General features: G+C 43.5%; 1 protein-coding gene across 1 annotated transcript in view; it reads right to left on the reverse strand.

The window, feature by feature from the left end:
* The window catches only part of rnf207a (ring finger protein 207a), a 53,597-nt gene that overhangs the window by 13,140 nt on the left and 19,541 nt on the right, over positions 1 to 20,916 (reverse strand). Inside the window, exons 7-12 of the mRNA XM_017687329.2 lie at positions 15,374 to 15,499; positions 15,131 to 15,177; positions 13,597 to 13,669; positions 12,499 to 12,567; positions 12,344 to 12,412; positions 9,618 to 9,724 (exon numbers count right to left, since the gene is read on the reverse strand). Of these exons, the coding sequence (XP_017542818.2) occupies positions 9,618 to 9,724; positions 12,344 to 12,412; positions 12,499 to 12,567; positions 13,597 to 13,669; positions 15,131 to 15,177; positions 15,374 to 15,499 (491 nt within the window). The remainder of the gene's footprint in view (positions 1 to 9,617; positions 9,725 to 12,343; positions 12,413 to 12,498; positions 12,568 to 13,596; positions 13,670 to 15,130; positions 15,178 to 15,373; positions 15,500 to 20,916) is intronic.

Raw genomic sequence — 20,916 nt, forward strand, 5'->3', positions numbered from 1 at the left:
TTTTCAGGTAAAGCAGCACAACGTTTAAAAAAGCCACAGTATGAAGTTTGAGTTTTATGTACGACTGTAAAGCAGAAATCTGATTACTGTCTGACTCATGGAGACCCAGAGTTTCCCAATTATCTGATTACTCAATGGTATGTAAACATGTTGATCAATTACTGACAAAATTTGATTTCCTGTAGTTATTGGATTATTAAGCTCATGGAAATGCATTCAGTGTTTTTAACAATATAAAACTAATCTGGTTGAAGAATAATGTAAAAATGATTTTAATATGTCCAGTACAACTTCACAGTTTCCAAATAATTAGTAAGAGGAAACGGTCATCAAAATGTGAATATAAACCGAGAAAGATGTATAACAGGAAGTTAAGATAAAATTAATATCCAGAATTCAGCATGATTTTAAAAGTGGAGAATAAAATCTGTAGGCAGATAACTGGACAGGAAAATGATGTGAATAGATAATTACAGTGCATTACTTATTATTTTATAACTTCACAGAATTCTTGAAATACTGTACAAAATACATCTAAATATACTTTTTGGGATTTGGAGCCCCCTCTGGTGGAAATGTGGAAAAACATTTTGTGTTGCGGAGCCCTTTCCCAAGGAGATGAATCTAGTTGTGAGTGCAGTGAAAGAATATTTAAACAGAACTTGTCCTCAGAGGATGTAACGGAATTATATAGTATGATCATCATACCTTCATATGTTCTGTACCTTCATATAACGCAGATTTGGCTTTTGAGACCTAGGCATCAAGCCGGACCTTCTTTTTGGGTCTGTGTAAGTGATGTTAATACATAAAGACATGACATCATCCAAAAACTCCCACGAAGTTCAACTCGGCTTTTAAATGATCATTTCAGGCTTTACAGGATGACTCAACACAAAATTTTAGCATGTTTTAAATCCACACTCTATACATTAATATTGAACATAAAAAAACATGGCAAGTGATTCCAATCATTCAATGTGTATGAAATTATCCTAAAACAACGTCAGTCATGTGCAACTTCAGAGGTTTTATCTAAATAGCAGTAAAATCATATACAAATAAAATAATAAGAATAAAGAATACTGGAAATAAAAACATTTTAAAAACACTGCTGTCAGAAGAAAACCTCGTACCTCCAAAATAGTAACTTTACAGGAGAGTGAAAAAACCTACTTTACTTTTAATGGAAGTCAATGGAACCAGAATTTTTTTCCAAGTCATTTTGGGTCATTTCTTTGGGTCCATTCATAAAATTTACACACAATGTAAAGAACAACAGGTATTTTCAAATTAGAAAAAAATAAAAAAACAACAAAAATGAAGATACAAAGTTTTCTTCCGAGAGCAGCGACACATTAAATCTAGAATTGTAGAAACTGCTATTCCAAATAAACTAATAATCATTATGACATGGATTTAAACTTTCGACTGGCAGTGTAAATCATCATATTCGAAATAATCTCATTATCAGAAGCTTCCTAGCTTCTCCATTCAAAGCGCACCTGACCTATCGAGTCACTTTTATGTCCAAATGACTTTAAAACCATTGCAAATGAAACAGAAGCTGGATTACCGTAATGCAGAGGGTCTTTTAATCTCTCGGTCCTGGTAAACAGGCATATGCTGAGTTCGCCGAGTCTCAGACACTGTTAGACACTCACACTTACGCCTGTGCTGTGTGCTATCAGAGAGCTCTGGCTGCCCCCTGACCTGTAGCAATTTAAGATATGGGCACTGGCAGGGACTTCAGCGGCACAGAACAAAGACGCCCCACGTCCCGCCCTCTCTGTTTTTGTGGGCTCCGTGCTCTGAGCCGAGTCCCGAAGAGTTCCGTGTAATTCTGATAAAAATAGTGAGAGCAGGCCGACCCGCTCGAGAGCAGCCTGTTGTTTCCATGGCCGAGTTTGGGGGAGGGTGGGTGATGTTTGTTTGGTGGAGGGGTGGTTGGAAACACCGGCAGGGGTGATTGATGTGGAAAGTTGCAGAGGGGACCTGCGTCATCTAGGTGTCCTGACCATTTAAGAACAGAGTTAAAGGGTTCTAAAGTATGCAGAGAACCAGATGGACTACAGTCTGTAACTGTAGAACAACAGAATGGAACTATGTGGTCAGTGGGGCTGGTAAAGTGGACAGTGAGTGTAGAAACAAGGAGGTGCTGCTAATGTCATGGCTGATCTGTTTTCATGACATATATGAGACAAATATGCCACCTAAAATAAAACTGGCCATTTTCAAATATGGGACATACATTTCAACATATACAAACATGTGTAGCACATACCCTATCTGGGCAAAAGTATTGGGACACCTACACATTACACCTATAGAGACTTTATAACACCACATTCCAAATCCATGGGCATTAATATGGAGCTGGTCCTCCTTTGCGGTGCTAACAGCTTCCACTCATCTGGGAAGCTTTCTAAGATTTTGGAGAATGTCTGTGGGAATTTCTGCCCATTCACCCTGAAGAGCATCTGTGAGGTCAGACACTGATGTTGGACGAGAGGGTCTGGCTCACAATCTCCGTTCTAGATCATCCCAAAGGTGTTGGATGGGGTTGAGGTCAGGGTTCTGTGAGGGTCAGTCAAGTTCTTCCACACCAAACTCACCCAGTCAGGCCTTTATGGAGCTGCTTTGTGCCCTGGGGCTCCGTCATGCTGGAACAGGAAAGGTTCTTCTCTAAACTGTTCCACAAAGTTAGAAGAGTACAACTGTCCAAAATGTCTTGTTCTGCTGAAGCATTAAGATTCCCTTCACTGGAACTAAGGGTTCTAGACCTACCCCTGAAAACAGCCCCATATCATCATCCCTCCTCCACCAAACTTTCCAGTTGACTGACGATATTTACAGTTGGATTATCAGGCTGACTGTTGGGGTGAGTAGATTCAGTGTAAAAGAAAAGGTCCAGAAAGTGTTAACAGATTACACCCATTTCAAAATGCACTGTTTTAGCACAATCTTTCGGCGTCTGTCACACCTCCTGCCAAGGACGCCTCCTCTGTCTGCTCCCTTTCTCCTGCAGAGTCACTTTAGTCCAAGGACTGCCTAGAGGACTCCAACTCCCATGAGTCAGTGGGAGATCACATAAGGGGAGCTACCATCACCATCTACCAATGAACTTTCATTCCAGTGCTTGTCCTGGTTATCCTGCTCTCTGGAACTGATCCCAGCCCTGTTCTTGCTGCGCTCTTCGTAACTGTCCCATGCAGTCGAGTTACTCAAACTTAAACCTTCTTTTTTAATCTGCAAGCATTTAAACTGCACTGACTTCGTAACAGCACCCCTTGGCTTTGGGGCACTCAGGCAGTCACCCAGGTCAGCCATATAGTAGATCTGGCTATGCTGAGCGTGTTTCTACCAAAGTGCTGTTTGAGGGATGGCAGATCATGAGCATTCGGTCGAGGTTTTTGGCCTTAATGCACAGTGATTTCTCTGGATTACCTGAATCTTTTGATGATATAATGCACTGCACTTCCCAAAATAAAGGCCCTAAACTGTCACTGGGTCAGTTCCCCTCCTGTCTCTGGGGTGGAACCCTCAAGGCTCCATCTCAGTCCCTTCAGTCAGGGAACATAACTGAACCATAATCCACTGAAATGATCTGTTCTAAGCTGGACTGACTCCACACACCCCGCCTCGCCTCGCCTCCAGGCTTTTACTCTACTGCTCTGTTTTAAAACATTCGGTTATGAAAAGGAACAAATACCAACTTTTCACCTGGAGAACCTGATTTAAGCTCCACAATCAGACCTTAGAACCACTGTAGAACCTCTGAGGGAATGTTTACACTGTTTGTACCTTGATGAAGGAGAAACGTTCCTGAACAGAACCTTCATTACTGACAGTGTAGAGGGTTCGATTCTTGCAGTCTCTTATTGAGAAACACTGGGCCTCACGTCCTTCTTAAAACCCACTTACGCAGCGTTCACAGACATTCAGCAGTGTTTTCTTGTTTTCTTGTCTTTCCTGGATTCTCCTTTTACACATGCATGGCTGCATCACCTGTTTAAGATGTTTCTTGAACATTTCATAATGTTCCAGGTCGTGAAAACATCCTGTCCCAACTATTTTGAAATCTAAATTTACAGAAAAAAACCCCAAGAAAGTTGAAAATATAAAACATATTGTCTTTGTTTTAGTTTAAATAGAGGTCAAAGTGGATCTATAAATCACTGCTTTTTGTTTTAACTGCATTTCACAAACTGCCCCAGCCACGATTTTAAATTCATGAAAATTTATTTAGTTTCCGTTGCTAGATTGTTTTTATTCATTAGAAAATATCAGCATTTAGATGATTTAGATGCTCTTTGTGGTCATCCACCCTTTCACTGCTGCACATTACATTGCAGTTAAAGCCAGTAGGAACTGAAGTAACAGCACAGAGTTCCGGGAATGAGAAAGAGAAGCACAAGGGTACCATTAATGTTATTGCTGTGGAAGGACAGACAGACTCAGTCGTGGCGCCTACTAAAGGTTTTAAAATAGAGCCGGTCTGCAACTAGTGAGACCAGTACTATGCTTTAGCCCTGCAACACCTCTTTTGGTTCACAGGCCAACCTTGCCAAGAGCAAGAGCCGGTGGTGTTTTAACATAGGCCCAAGGTCATTGTGACATTAAATACGTCAGGGTCAGTGAAATAATGTGCATTTTTTTGTGTTCAACTTCCCATATTTTCTATACATATCACATTATTCCACATTATTCCAAAGTTTTAGTGCATCAAAATAAAATTCTAAACGTCTAAAAAATGTCATGTGGTGTGACCGTCTGATGATTTATGCAGAATAAGTAAATTACTAACAAGGGTAATTAAGTTATATACATTTCAAAGTACAATAGTTTGGCTTGATTTATTTTGAAACATTTAAAACCACAACATGTTGCTAAAAAGGTGAACTTTAAAAGCATTCAATGCTCACCGCAATAATAAAATCCATAAATGATGAACTTTCTCAAATGTCATGTGGCACAATCGAGAACAAAAGACTTATTCTGACATGCTTTTAAGAAAGGGTGGGCCGGGTACTGCTTTCTAATAAAGACCCCAACAGAGCTTCACGGCGCAAAGCCAAACTCAGTAGCCTTCATAAATACACGAGTCACGATTAGGCTGGTTCAGTTTAACGAGTCAGGTGGTGTGACCACAGTAAAAACAAAAATATATTATTATATTGATATTTGTTCACTTAGAAAAAAACATATACTGTTGAGTTCAAGGTGTCCAAGTACAGCCACATTTCCAAAAATGTTGGGACGCTGTGCAGAATGTAAATAAAAACAGGATGCAATGATGTAAATCATGTAAACCATATTTTTAAAGGAAAATACCACAATGACAACAATTCAAATGTTGAACTGAGAAATTTGATTGTTTTTTTTTTTTTTTTAAGTTTTTTGCCCATTTTGAATTTAATACCAGCAACATGTTCCAGTAAAGTCGGGATGGGGTCTGTTTACCGCTGAGCTTCATCACCTCCTCTTTAAAAGCTCTGTCAGTGTTTGGGAACTGAGGAGACGCTGCTGTAGCTCTGACAGTGAGATGTTTTCTGTTCTTGTCTGATTCAGGATTTCAGCTGATTGTCAGTTTCAGGGGCTCATTTATCTTATCTGTCATTTCATAATGAGCCAAATGTTCTCAGTGGTGACCGGTCTGGACTGCAGGCAGGTCAGTTTAGCGCCCGGACTCTTTTAATACGGAGCAGTGCTGCTGTAATACATGCAGAATGTGGTTTGACATCGTCTTGCTGAAATAATCAAGGCCTTCCCTGAAAAAGACGTCGTCTGGACGGCAGCAGATGTTGCTAAAACATGTTTATATCATTCAGCTTTAATGGAGCCTTCACAGATGAGCAGGTCACCCAGGCCATGAGCACTAATGCCCCCCTAAACCATCATGAATACTGGCTTTAGAACTGAGCACTGATAACAAGCTTGAGTGGTCTTCAGTCCGGAGGACACAGTGTCCATGATTTCCATAAAGAATTTCAAATGTTGGTTCGTCGACACTTTTCCACTTCCCCTCAGTCCATTTTAAAGAGCTCAGGCCCAGAGAAGGTGGCAGCGTTTCTGGATCCTGTTTATATTTGGGTTCTTCTCTGTGTTTTAGAGTTTAACAGCGTTTGTGGATGCAGTGATGAGGGCCCAAAGATCACGGCCAGCAGATACTGTGTTCAGCCTCGTCCCTCACAGACAGAGATTTCTCCAGATTCTCTGAGTCTTTAATGATATTCTGCACCGTAGACGATGGAAAGCAGAAGCTCTTTGCTGTTTAATGTTGAGAAACGTTCTTCTTGAATCTGTGCACTACTTGATTGTACAGTCTTTCTCAGGCTGGTGACCCCCTCCGCATCAAAAAAGGCAGCTGTAAGCATTCTTTGGAGCAAAGACATAAAAGAGCCACTTTAAATTCTCTAAAGAAACTTAGGGAATCTTGTTTTGTAAATAAGATGAGTGTCAAGAACCTCTTTGAAGTTTTAAGAACCCCCACATAATGTAAACTGCCTTTACCAATTCAAGTTTCCTTCTAGAACTATACATCCAAGCCAAGAACCCTTTAGGAACCTTTAGCTTTAAGAGTGATACACAAGACAGTTTCAGAACTTTGAATGTTTGTTTTTTTTCAAAGTTGTGACTCGTACACAGTACAATATTCAGGTGTTGGCTAGAGTTATTAATTAGCACACAAGGCCAGCCCTCAAAGTGCCTCTACGCCATTTTTAACTTTGAGTTTCTCAGAAAATGGTTATAAAAACTAGGGGTCAGTATATTAAGCCAGTGAGTGGAACTTCAGCATTACAAAGCATTTAGTCACCGTTGGCTTCAGTCTCACAAGAGAGAACTGGACATTCTTCACACATCCTCACTGTGCACAAACTGATCTTGGATCAGATTCTCCCTCTTTGTGCTGATTTTGGTCACCGGGAGCCAGAAAGCAGAGCTGATCTGGGCTCAGTGTTCTGGCTGTGGAATGCTTTGTGACAGCCGTTCGAATTGATCCAGGCACAGCTGTAGCACTCCCAGCATCAGAGCTTTCCAGGAAGCTGTGGCTCCACTCAACCCAGACTCAGAGTTATCACCTCACGCCCTGGCAGCCCTCAGACACAGCGAGCACCTGGCACATTACGAACAGGAGTTACATAAAAGCTTAATGACTGACCAAATGAATTCTGGGGTAGCGCCATTGCCCCTTCCTCTTGGCTATAATCAGCACCTGCTTGGTGACCGCTTAGGATATGTCACAGTTTCAGCTATTGCTTTCTGAAGTCGCCGACAAGGTTAGAGATGAGACCTTCGGGGCTTTATGACATTTATAGATGGGCAAAAAAGCACTAGACATTGAAAATGCCAGACAATATACAAATATACCTAAAACTCCCAGTACATTCAGAGACTTTCTGCTGGGTTTACTATCATGTTGAGTGTCACTGCTGTCAGAAGAAAACCTCGTATTTATCAGTTTTCGACATAATTTGTAAATGCCTGTTGATCTTTTTATTGTGTGTAAATTTCCTGATGAATGGACTAAAAGAAACAGCTGAAAACAACAAGAAAAAAATTCTGGTTCCATTGACTTCCGTTAAAAGTAAAGTAGGTTTTTCCTTCTCCTGTAAATTCACCATAACAAAAGACCAAATTACCCTACATAAATACTGGAGGATTGTCATTTTTGAGTCATGGTTTGGCTGGTTCAGCTTAATAAATCAGGTGATGTGACAACAGCATAAACATAAAAATAAGTTATTATTGTAATGATATTAATTCCCTTAAAAAATTAAGACATTACGTTGAGTTCAAGGTGTCCAAAAAGTAAAACTACTATAAAAAAAATTATCTTATGAATGTTTTGGGTAGTAAAACTGATTATCCTGTTTGAAAATTAATTTATATCATATATACCAATTCTTACTCATATCATATATCGCAAAACATATGAAAAACAAAAACAGATGTACAATTTCTGTAAAACACATCACATGGATGCACATCTTAAAGTTTCAGAATGCACCTGATTTGCAAAAACAGCTTATTTTGAATTCATCATGATGCTGCAACCACAAACTCAGTTACACAGAAGCAATAAAGAGTCTAGTTGTTGCACCATATCAGTCTGGACTGCTGTTCTAAGGAGGTTCAGTACTGGGGTCAATTATCTTTACAGTCAGCTCCCATAATTACTGGTACCCTTGGTGAAGCTGGGTAAAGCTATAGGTCAAAAAAATTATGACCTCCTTTTCTGAGACATGTCCTTCTTTCAGGGTCAAGAAATGTGTCCAGTTGAGTTTTCTAAATGGTCTAAACTGGGATTTTATGCTGACAGTCTCCTGTGAAATTCAAATAATGATCACCATATGAAAAAACCTTTAACTTAAAGTAAATACCATTTTAATTTAGTCTTAGAAAACAACAACAACATCTAACAAAACAACAAAAAGTCATTGACCACAATGTTTTGGGAACTTTTATGGTGTCATCCATGACTTCCTGTTTCACTGGGGTATAAATATGAGGTGATATAATTTAAATTTAAGTTTATTATAAAAGTTTTTTCCCTCTTCCAACAACATGAGGAAGATTAAAGAATACACTAATTATATGATGTGATATGTAAGCCTTGATAAATGAGGCAGTGGCTTTAAAAAATAGATACTCATATTCACTGTAACAGGGTAATAATTAAAACAACCAGAGCTGTAGTGAACCTGTCTAAAAGAGGACGAGGCTGTTTTAACCCCGTGTACGGTGAGGGCTGTAGAGGCAAAACTTTCTGAAGGGATCACGGTTGAAGATTGTAGCGCTTTGGGCTTTGATGCAACCCCCATACTAGCAAACTATTAGGAAGGCATGCTAGATGAAGCTTTTTCTTTCTTCTTGCCACAAACATAAGCACCTGGAGTTTGCTGGATGCTACTGAAACTTCAACGGGAACTAGTTTCTATTCAGAACAGACAAAACAGATCTTTTTGGCAACAAATAGTCAAGAAGAGTTTGGTGAAAAAAGGATGGTTTAGAAAAGCACTTCATCCCTACTGTTAGCTATGGTGGTCTGTGATGTTTGGGGGGTGTTTTCCTCCACAAACCTTGAGAACCCTGTGGTGTCATGGTCTCCATGAAACACCAGACAAAAAGCTACAATGAGGTCATGATTAAACATGTAGTGAAAAAAATGGGTCAGCGACCGCAGATTCAAGCTTTTCACAAGGCCTTTCCTGACCCCTGACCTAAGTGTCACCCAAAACTTAAGCTGAAGAGAGTCCAAGAGAGAGGGCGTAGTCCTCAGGAGATCTGGGGAGATTGTCTTATGGTCTTAGATCAAGGATGGTGGGCTCATTGTTGGCAAAGGGAGGCTGTACGAAGTACTAAAAGCAGAGGTGGCACTAACTGTGACACATGCTTTTGTTTTATACACAAATGTTTTTGCTATGTTTTACGTTTTTTGGACTAAATTTACTTCAATTAAAAGTTAGATTGATATTTTCGGTGTGAAATTCAGATAATTAATCACACAGACGTCTTCTCCAACCCATCTTTAACAAGGGTGCCACTAACTATGGCGCTGACTGTGTGTCTCCTTGGCCCTGCTATCTAAATGATGCAGTGGAGCGGTTACTCACAGGTTGCTGACAGTGACTCCTCCAGAGACTGAACCGGGTCTGCGTTGGCCCCTTAGCAGCAGTGGCTCCAGGCAGCGGGCAAACTCGGCACAAAAATCTGTGTTAATCTGGGGCAGAGAGGCAGCCAGGGTCAGAAAGAGTTCAGTGCAGCTTTCAGTCAGAGAAGCCTTGGTTTTGTTACACCGGTGGAGGTCATATTGTTGTAGGACGTATTCATGCTAGATGACAAAGGTTCTCCAGAGATTATGCATGCAAAACTAAAAACAAGTGAGTTGGGGACCTTAAATCCAAATCCAGTCCAGGATTTTGTATTGAATACTGTATATAGTTTAACAACGTATGTTAAAAATTTTTGTGGACACCTGCTCATCCAACGGTTCTTCTGAAATTGTAGGTAACAGCTTCTGTTTTCAACAGAAATGTAAAGCGCCGCCACTGGACTCTAGAGCAGTGGAGACGAGTTCTCTGGAGTGACCAATCATGCTTCTCCATCTGGGAATCCGATGGACGAGTCTGGGTTTGGCGGTTGCCAGGAGACGGTACTTGTCTGACTGCATTGTGCCGAGTGTAAAGTTTGGTGGAGGGGGGATCATGGTGTGGGGGTGTTTTTCAGGAGTTGGGCTCGGCCCCTTAGTTCCAGTGAAAGGAACTCTTAAAGCTTCAGCACCAAGAGATTTTGGACAATTTCACGCTCCCAACTTTGTGGGAACAGTTTGGGGACGGCCCCTTCCTGCTCCAACATGACTGCACACCAGTGCACAAAGCAGGTCCATAAAGACGTGGATGAGCCAGTTTGGTGTGGAAGAACTTGACTGGCCTGCACAGAGTCCTGACCTCAACCCCATAGAACACCTTTGGGATGAATTAGAGCGGAGACTGGGAGCCAGGCCTTCTCGTCCAACATCAGTGTCTGACCTCACAAATGTGCTTCTGGAAGAACGGTCAGAAATTCCCATAAACACTCCTAACCCTTGTGGAAAGTCTTCCCAGAAGAGATGAAGCTGTTATAGCTGCAAAGGGTGGGCCAACATCATACTAAACCCTATGGATCAAGAATGGGATGTTGTTCAAGTTCATATGTGTGTGAAGGCAGACGATTTTTTGGAAATACACTGTGTGCACAATTATTAGGCAAGTCTTATTTTTGAGGATTATTTTTAGTAATGACCAGCTACAGCGCTCTCGGTTAATCCAAAATGTTAATAAACCTCAAACATGAATGTTTAAGAAAGTAAAAGTGAAGTTTTGGCTTTCTAAGGAGAATTTCTATATGTGCACATTTATTGGGAAACTATAATGGTGCAGAATTATTACGCAGCTAAATGAAAAACATTTTCCCATCTGACTTTATTTATTTTCATCTGTTCAAGTGAGAATTATAAACAAACAACTCAAAACTTTCTAATAAACATTTCTGAGGAATAAAAAAAAAAAAATCAGTGACCAGTACAGCCGCCCGTCTCTTCAATAACAGTGATAAGCCGTCCATTCGTGGAGTCGGTCAGTTTCTTGATCTGTTGACGATCAACTTTTTGTGCAGCAGCGGCCGCAGCCTCCCAGACCCTGTTCAGAGAGGTGTCCTGTTTCCCTTCACTGTAAATCTCCTGTTTAAGAACTGCCCACAGGTTCTCAGCTGGGTTCAGGTCAGGTGAGGAAGGAGGCCACGTCATAGGTTTCTCATCTTTAACGCCTTTACTGGCGAGCCATGCAGAGGAGTACCTGGATGCATGTGATGGAGCATCGTCCTGCATAAAAATCATCGTCTTTTTGAAAGATGCAGATTCTTCCTGGACCACTGCTTAAAGAAAGTGTCTTCTAAAAACTGGCAGTCGGCTTGGGAGTTGATTTTGAGCCCATCTTCAACCCGAAAAGGTCCAACCAGCTCATCTTTAATAATACCAGCCCTTACCAGTACCCCACCTCCACCAGCGCTCTGAGCTGCTGGAGCTTCACTGCTGATGAAAATCCCGCTGCCCAGTTCTGACGGATTCACTCTTATTGACGTGGAGAACGCAGAACGTTCTGCTCAGGGGTCTCAGCTCCTCTCAGACTGAAGGAGCCGGTCAGAAACTCTATGACCCCCTCTTACAGTTGGATTGTGATTGTTTCCTTGGCGCCTCACGGCTGTAAAAACTTGCCGCTTTGAAATCAGATGAATCTTTTTGAATCGCCCTGTATGTTGATTCTGCTTGGTGAGGTTATGTTGTTAGAATATTGGACTGACATGATGTTGCCTGCTGTCATGTTATACTGTTTTGCAGGGATGGGGATCTGAGTCTTTCACAGTGTGGTGATTTACCTGCTCTAGCAAAGGGACCGCTTGGCCAGCTCAGTCAGTAGAGTGTGAGACGCTTAATCTTAGGGTTCAAACCCCACTTCACGCAAATGAAACATAGGCTGGAGGTTAGGGAACCAGGCTTGCGATCCCCTGAGCTGATAGGACATGACTGAAGTGCCTTTGAGCAAGACGCCTAACCCCCAACTGCTCCCCAAGTGCAGTGGATAGGGTTGCCTAGTGTGTGATCACTAGAGTGTATGTTGTGTTTCACCGCCTGGTAACTGATAAGCTGAATTGGGTTTGCTTGAGCAGGAATTTTCCAGAACCGCAGTTTCTCAGCCATGCTGTAATGACATCAGCCTAAGAACCTACTGTTTACAGACTTAAACACGTATCAAGGCCATTATGATCCTTTAACTGTCAATGTGCCACTGTGAGTAGGGCTTACTTTGCTGCTCTGGGTGGGCCGGAGTCGATGAGGCAGCTTCACAATCCTGCACAGTCTCTCCATCAGTTGCTGGCAGGCAAAGACATGAGGTGAGCAGAATGTAAACTTGACTGATAAGATGCTGCTGGGTTTGCAAGAGAGCAGTTAGTACTTACATAGCCCATGTCGAGGAACTCGTACTTGTTAGCTGAACTGAGAAATGCTGAGCACGTGACCAAGTGAACCTGAAAGTGGTGATAAAAACTTTTGTATTCTAAATCTGTAACAGTGCATAGACATTGTGGCTTAGCAGCAGATAAAAAAATGGGAACATTGCTTATAAAGGGGGCTGTCCCCTTGGACCCTCACAGAGCAGGTACTATTTGGGTGGTGGGTCATTCTCAGCACTGCAGTAACACTGACGTGGTGGTGGTGTGTTAGAGTCGGTTGGTGGACTATTCTCAGTCCAGCAGTGACACTGAGGTGGTTAAAAACTCCAGCAGTGCTGCTGTATCTGATCCACTCGTACCAGCACAACACACACTAACACACCACCACCACGTCAGTGTTACTGCAGTGCTGAGAATGACCCACCACCCAAACAGTACCTGCTCTGTGAGGGTCCATGGGGGTCCTGACCACTGAAGACCAGGGTAACAGAGTATCACAGAAACAGATGGACTACAGTCTGTAACTCAAGTAAGTCAGAACTACAGAGTGCAGCTATACGGTCAGTGGAGCTCATAAAGTGGACAGTGAATGTAGAAACGAGGAGGTGGTCAGAATGTTACACCTGACTGACCTGTAAACTGTTCAACAATATCGGTGCCTTCACAGATGTGCAAGCTACCTGTATACAATGATGGACCCTGGCTTTTGAACGCTGGTAACTATCTGGACGGCCCTTCTTTATCCCAGTTAACACAATGTCTGTTATTTCCATAAACAGTCTGAAAGGCTGGCTCATCAGACATTATATGTCAAACTGTTTATGGACAACACTTTGTCAAGTATTATCAAGCCTTTGTAGTGACATCCACCGCAAAAGCTTTGGTTTCTAATGCAGCTGAACGACGGATGGACTTTCAGTTGCGGTTTTACAGTTCAGTCACAGGTTCTTCCAGATTCCCCGAATCTACTGATGATGTGCATCACAGAGGGTGGAATAACTCAAATCTAGCAGTCATTTGTTAAAAACAGGAGCAGGTCGACCATGGACCGCGTTTTGTTCCAGTCAAGATCCCTCGTGCTTGTGAGACAGATCCCTAAACTACCTGAAGTGTGGGTAGAAGTGCAGCCAAGTGAGAAAGTTGCTCCTTCAGTGCCTTCTCCTTCTCCTCGTGCTGACTACAGATAATGAAGATATAAAACAGTGTCAGTATCTAATGAAACACTCACTTTCTCATTAAAAGAGATTTGCATGCATGCAAATCCATCCACATCGTCTTTGTTCGTGTATCCTATATATGAAATGCGCAAACACTGAGTCAGAGATAGCAGTGCGACATAAATAGCCTTTAGCATATCCCTAGAAGACACAGCCACAGGGAGCTTCCAGGCAGTGGAGCGAGTCGGACAGAAAGACAAAGGCTCAAAAATCTCATTTAAATAAGTCAATGAAATGCCCTCCATGCCTCTGCGGCGCACTGTACCTCAACTTCCTGCTCTGCTGAGGGCAGATAGTTGTAGATTGACTACAACAAGAGCCAGCAGCAAAACAGCTCGAGTACAGGAGACCAAAGCTGGAACGCACTGCAGCGTCACATAACATCACTCAGGGCTCAACGATCAATCGTCTTTATAGCGGAATTGCAGTTTATGGGGTGCAAGAACCGCGTATTTAAAAATCATAACCGGCTTGATCTACAGCATCCACTCATAATGAGATAGAGAACATAATAACACAGAGCTTGTGAACTGCCTGGAGATCAGAGCTTACCAAACCACAGCTTACTGGCAGTAATGTACACTTTAAACGACGCAGCAACAAAAAAGGTTCCTTGGCTCGTAACAATAGTACAAACTTTTTGGTGCTTTATAGAAACGTTTCAACAGCACATCCTCTATCAGTCTGAAAAACCCTTTAACCCTCTACTGCGCGTTATGAGGGTAATTTAAAAATTATTTGATTATTAAATTATATAATTATAAAATCATTGATTATGATCATTTATAATTGGTCCTGATTATTACATTGAAAACCATTTGTAAATGATAATAATAATGTGTGCAGGGGTCTTTTTGGAGTATGTTGCCTTGAGGCAACACTGTGAGACAAAGGGAGGAAATGAGCCGTGTCCCCTGAGGCGGTGAGATCTGCCTTGTGATTGGCTAAATCCATTCCACTGTCACACAGTGTTGCTTCTAGGCAACAAACCTATTTCTGCAAATTCTCATTACCAGTGAAATCGTACTGAATGTTAAAAAAGAGGTTTAAAAGTGCCCAATAAGAGATAATATGACCGAGCGCATGCCTTTTACTCAAACTCTGCCTTTACTGTTAACCCTGTTAAATATGAAAACATCGTTGTAAAGTGAGTTTGTTGCCCTGAGGCAACATTGTGCCATACAGGGTTAATCACGCAAAGTGCTTTTAAAGTGTTCATACTTCCATATAGAACTATGTTCTTTACTAAAGAACCCTTGAAGAACCATCATTTTTAAGAGTGTACCTTATGGATAATTGCAATTTTAATGAAATAGGAGTCCGAAAATGATATATTTTCCCAGAATTGTTCAGCCCCACCGTCACTCACGATGTATAGTAAAGTTTGTATTGTATGTAAGTTTATGAGAAAGAAGGTTTACCTCTGAGCAGCTTTTAACAGAATCCTCTTCCTGTCTGCCAGCTTCTCCTTCAGGTGAAACAGACATAAATATTAACCTTTATGATATTTGATGTTTTACCTTATATACATATATATATATAATATAATATACAATAATATATATATATTAGAGCACTGTACATGAAAGTCAGAACATATCTGACAAAAAAGCTGATCCCTTATCCGTGATCAGTGTGCGCCCTCTGCTGGTTAAATCTCTCACCTGCATGCTGTTGAATAGGTTGCAGATGGCGCTCTCCTCCTCCTCTACATTAGCGCGCACTTCTCCCAGCATGGCCTTGAGCAGGAGGATGGCCTCCCGTGCAGACGTCTGGAGCTCCTTTACTGCCTGTGGGGACCACAGGAGATTATTCAGCAAAGCACACTGTACATTTGAGATCAGCCTTCAGAGCACACTGCTGTTCAGAGGTGGACGAAGAACACAAACCCTGTACCTGAGTTAAAGTAGATACTCAAGGTAAAATATTCCTCCAGTAAAAGTAGAAGTTCCTCCCTTTAGACCTCCACTGGAGTAAAAGTACTAAAGTATTTCCCTTCAAATGTACTTAAGTATAAAGTAAAAGTACTAAAAGAGTAATTCTGGCTCTGATGTCCTGTTATCATTTTTATAACCAGACTGGCTTCATGAACTCATTTCAGGTGAAAGTCCTCCAGCGTCTCTCTTGGTAAACCAGTCTTTTAATAGAAGGTCATTAATTAGTGACGCTGACGTCTATTAAAATGATCAGAAGCACAAAACACTGAAGGTAAACAGTTTCCATCAGGGAGAACCGAGTGGCTCTGAAATCACTTTTTACACACAAGCAAAGTTTCAGTTTCAGATTTATTTACAACTTAGTTCCAAGTTTAAGTTGAATAAAAACTGGCTTTAAACTCAGGATCACAGATGAGCTCCTTTACTATGTTGATCTGTAGGCGTCTGTTCATAAACATAAACCAGCCCAAACTCATTTACTATAAAATGAAATGGTGTTTGTAGAAATTCAGAAAAAAGCCGCGTCAGTCTCGACTGCATATGTGGACATATTTCTATATTGAGCTCTATTTACACAAAGTTAGGTTAGTTCATCATTTATGTTGAACAGACTCTCCCAAAGTTTTACGCTGCTGCGCTGACGTTGAACCGCGTGCTGCACTGGGTCGGTATGACCAACAGGTCAAAACCAGCTCTAAACAAAGTGACCGCTGGGCCCTGATTGGTGCTCTGGCTTTGCGCTTCTTTCGTTTTGACATGTTACGTTTTTATACACACAGAAACCAAAAGGAACGACAGATTTCTCAGAATGTAGGAGGAAAAAGTCGGATATTAGACTCTGAAATGTAGTGGAGTGAAAGGAAAAAGACGCCCAGAACGGAGAAACTTCAGTACAGATACACCAAAAATACTAAAGTACAGAAACTAATTACATTTACTCAGTTACTCAGTTACTCAGATACTCAGTTACTCAGTTACTCAGTTACTCAGTTGCTTAGTTACTCAGTTACTCAGTTACTCAGTTGCTTAGTTACTCAGTGCCCAGCACTGCTGCTGTTTGCCTTCACTCCAGAGAATGACATGCAGTCAGCCTGAAGCGGCTCTCTGCCCCCATTGCTGGTGCACATGAGGACTACGGACTGTTCTATTTATCATTTTAATGTTCCAAGGGTCACTTACAAGCACTCTCAATGTCTTCAGTTATCCCCCCTCACTGTGCAGACCTACACCATCTGCTGGTCATGATCAAAGCGTTTTGAGAACCGTTTGATAACAGATTGAAACTCATTTTAAGCTGGAACTTTTGGAATAACAGTCATTTTGCGACCATACAATACACAGCATGCCTGTCCACAACAAAACCATCACCAGACCGACATAAACCAGCTTAGACCAGTATGGAATGCATGCTGGTCTGTTTTTCTTTCAGCAGGGTATGTAGTTCATTTTGGGAAAACACTCATAAAAAATGATACTTCTGTCTTCTAGTTTCCATCCATCCATCCATCCATTATCTTCCGCTTGTCCGGGGTTCGGGTCGCGGGGGCAGCATCCTAAGCAATGAAGCCCAGACCTCCCTTTCCCCAGCCACTTCCACCAGCTCTCCAAGGGGGATTCCGAGGCGCTCCCAGGCCAGCTGGGCGATATAGTCGCGCCAGCGTGTCCTGGGTCTTCCCCGGGGTCTCCTCCCAGGTGGACTCGCCTGTGACACCTCCCGAGGGAGGCGTCCAGGAGGCATCCTAACCAGATGCCCGAACCACCTCAGCTGGCTCCTCTCGACGTGAAGAAGCAGCGGCTCTACTCCGAGTCCTTCCCGGATGACTGAACTTCTCACCCTATCTCTAAGGGAGAGTCCAGACACCCTGCGGAGGAAACTCATTTCGGCCGCTTGTATTCGCGATCTTATTCTTTCGGTCATTACCCAAAGCTCATGACCATAGGTGAGGGTGGGAACGTAGATCGACCGGTAAATCGAGAGCCTTGCCTTATGGCTCAGCTCTTTCTTTACCACAACAGACCGGTAAAGAGCCCGCATCACTGCTGACCCAGCACCAATCCGCCTGTCAATCTCCCGCTCCCTTGTACCATCACTCGTGAACAAGACCCCGAGATACTTGAACTCCTCCACTTGAGGCAAGAGCCTATCCCCGACCCAGAGAGGGCTCTCCACCCTTTTCCGCCTGAGAACCATGGTCTCGGATTTAGAGGTACTGATTCTCATCCCAGCCGCTTCACACTCGGCTGCAAACCGATCCAGCGAAAGCTGAAGTTCGCGGCCTGATGTCCCCAATAGGACCACATCATCTGCAAACAGCAGTGATGTGACCCTGAGGTCCCCAAACCGGACACCCTCCATCCGTTGACTGCGCCTAGAAATTCTATCCATAAAAATTATGAATAGAATCGGTGACAAAGGGCAGCCCTGACGGAGTCCAACTCTCACTGGGAACGAGTCTGACTTACTGCCGGCTATGCGAACCAAATTCCAGCTTTGTTTGTACAGGGCCTGAATGGCTCGTAGCAAAGAGCCATGTACCCCATACTCCCGAAGCACCTCCCACAGAATACCCTGGGGAACACAGTCGAATGCCTTCTCCAGATCCACAAAGCACATGTGGACTGGTTGGGCAAACTCCCATGAACCCTCCAGAATCCTGGAGAGGGTGAAGAGTTGGTCCAGTGTTCCACGACCAGGGCGGAACCCGCACTGTTCCTCCTGGATCCGAGGTTCGACTATAAGCCGGACTCTCTTCTCCAGTACCCCTGCATAGACCTTGCCAGGGAGGCTGAGGAGTGTGATTCCCCTGTAGTTGGAACACACCCTCCGGTCCCCTTTTTTAAAAAGAGGCACCACCACCCCAGTCTGCCAATCCAGTGGCACCGCCCCCGATGTCCACGCAATGTTGAAAAGACGTGTCAGCCAAGACAGCCCCACAACATCCAGAGCCTTGAGGAACTCAGGGCGGATCTCATCCACCCCTGGAGCCTTGCCACCAAGGAGCTTCTTAACTACCTTAGCGACTTCGGCCTCAGTAATGGACAAGCCTATTCCCATGTCCCCAGACTCAGCCTCCTCACTGGAGAACGTGTCGGTGGGATTGAGAAGGTCCTCAAAGTATTCCTTCCACCGCCCAATGACGTCTTCAGTCGAAGTCAGCAGCACACCATCTCCACTATATACAGTGCTAGTGGCACACTGCTTTCCCCTTCTGCCGCAGATCGCTTGGCCTGTCGATACCTGCCAGCTGCCTCTGGTGTCCCACAGGTCAACCATGCCCGGTAGGACTCCTTCTTCAGCTTGACGGCATCTCTCACCTGGGGTGTCCACCACCGGGTTCGAGGATTACCGCCCCGACAGGCACCAACTACCTTACGGCCACAGCTACAGTCAGCCGCTTCAGCAATGGAGGAACGGAACATGGCCCATTCTGAGTCAATGTCCCCCACCTCACCCAATATCTGGTCAAAGTTCTGACGGAGGTGTGAGTTGAAGATCAATCTGACAGGTTCTTCTGCTAGACGTTCCCAGCAAACCCTCACTATGCGTTTGGGCTTGCCTGGTCTGACCGGCATCTTCCCCCACCACCTGATCCAACTCACCACCAGGTGGTGATCAGTTGACAGCTCAGCTCCTCTCTTTACCCGAGTGTCCAAAACACATGGCCGCAAGTCCGATGACACGACTACAAAGTCAATCATTGAACTGCGGCCTAGGGTGTCCTGGTGCCATGTGCACTTATGGACATCCTTGTGTTCAAACATGGTGTTCGTGATGGACAAACTGTGGTTTGCGCAGAAGTCCAAAAACTGAACACCACTCGGGTTCAGATCAGAGAGGCCATTCCTCCCAATCACACCCCTCCAGGTCTCACTGTCATTGCCCACGTGAGCGTTAAAGTCCCCCAGTAGGACAATAGAGTCTCCAGGAGGAGCACTTTCAAGCACCCTTCCCAAGGACTCTAAGAAGGCTGGGTACTCTGAACTGCTGTTCGGTGCATAAGCACAGACAACAGTCAGGACCCGTTCCCCAACCCGAAGGCGTAGGGAAGCTACCCTCTCGTCCACCGGAGAAAACCCCAACATAGAGGCACCGAGTCGAGGGGCTATGAGAAAGCCCACACCTGCCCGCCGCCTCTCACCATGGGCAACTCCAGAAAAGAATAAAGTCCAGCCCCTCTCAAGGAGATTGGACCCAGAGCCCAAGCTGTGTGTTGAGGTGAGCCCGACTATATCTAGCCGGTATCTCTCAACCTCGCGCACCAACTCAGGCTCCTTCCCCGCCAGTGAGGTAACGTTCCAAGTTCCAAAAGCCAGTTTCAGCAACCGAGGATCAGAACGCCAAGGCCCACGCCTTCGGACACTGCCCGATCCACAAAGCACCAAACCCCTACTACTGCCCCTCCCATTGGTGGTGGGTCGATGGGAGGGGGGACTCATGTAACTCCTTCGGGCTGGGCCCGGCCGGGCACCATGAGTAAATGCCCGGCCACCAGACGCTCGCTGGCGAGCCCCTCCCCCAGGCCTGGCTCCAGGGTGGGGCCCCGGTAACCCTGTTCCGGGCAGGGTACACAAGTCCTGTTTTTCTGTCTTCATAGGGGTTATTATGGATCACACTTTGTCTGACCTGTCACCTAGGACCAGTTTGCCATGGGAGACCCTACCAGGAGCTTTTGCTCCAGACAACATAGCTCCTAAGATCATTCAAGCACGCAAACCCCTCCACCACGATAAGGTGGTGATCCAAGGAGAGGTCTTCTAGTTTCAATTATTTCTATTTAATATTAAAATATATAATTAACAGTGTCAGTTATTATGATATAATTATCATTAGGCCCATTATGTTGGTGGATAATATTATTTGCGATTATTAATTAACTTTGTAACCACACTGATTTCCCACAGTTGTTATCTTTCATAACCACATGTTCACATCATAACTAAAGACTGTGTGCTGGGTGGGTGTGCGGACTTGAGACAAATACATGTAAATAAAACAAAGTAGTAAAACACATTTATTGAGAAACCTCAACCCGTATTGAAAAAAAATGTATGTGCATATATTTGCCATATTAATAAAATATGTGCAATATATGCAATGTTTTAAATTTAAATATTTATAGGGCCAGTTTCTTATATTTGCAAATATTCTAAAAATATATTTTGTAAATTTATTTCTGACATATTCTTGGACGGCTTGGATGCAGCTGCTCGGCCATGGAAACCCATTCCATGAAGCTCTCTACGCTGTTCTTGAGCTGATCTGAAGGCCA

The sequence above is a fragment of the Pygocentrus nattereri genome, chromosome 21, assembly GCF_015220715.1.
Source record: "Pygocentrus nattereri isolate fPygNat1 chromosome 21, fPygNat1.pri, whole genome shotgun sequence".
Classification (NCBI taxonomy): domain Eukaryota; kingdom Metazoa; phylum Chordata; class Actinopteri; order Characiformes; family Serrasalmidae; genus Pygocentrus; species Pygocentrus nattereri.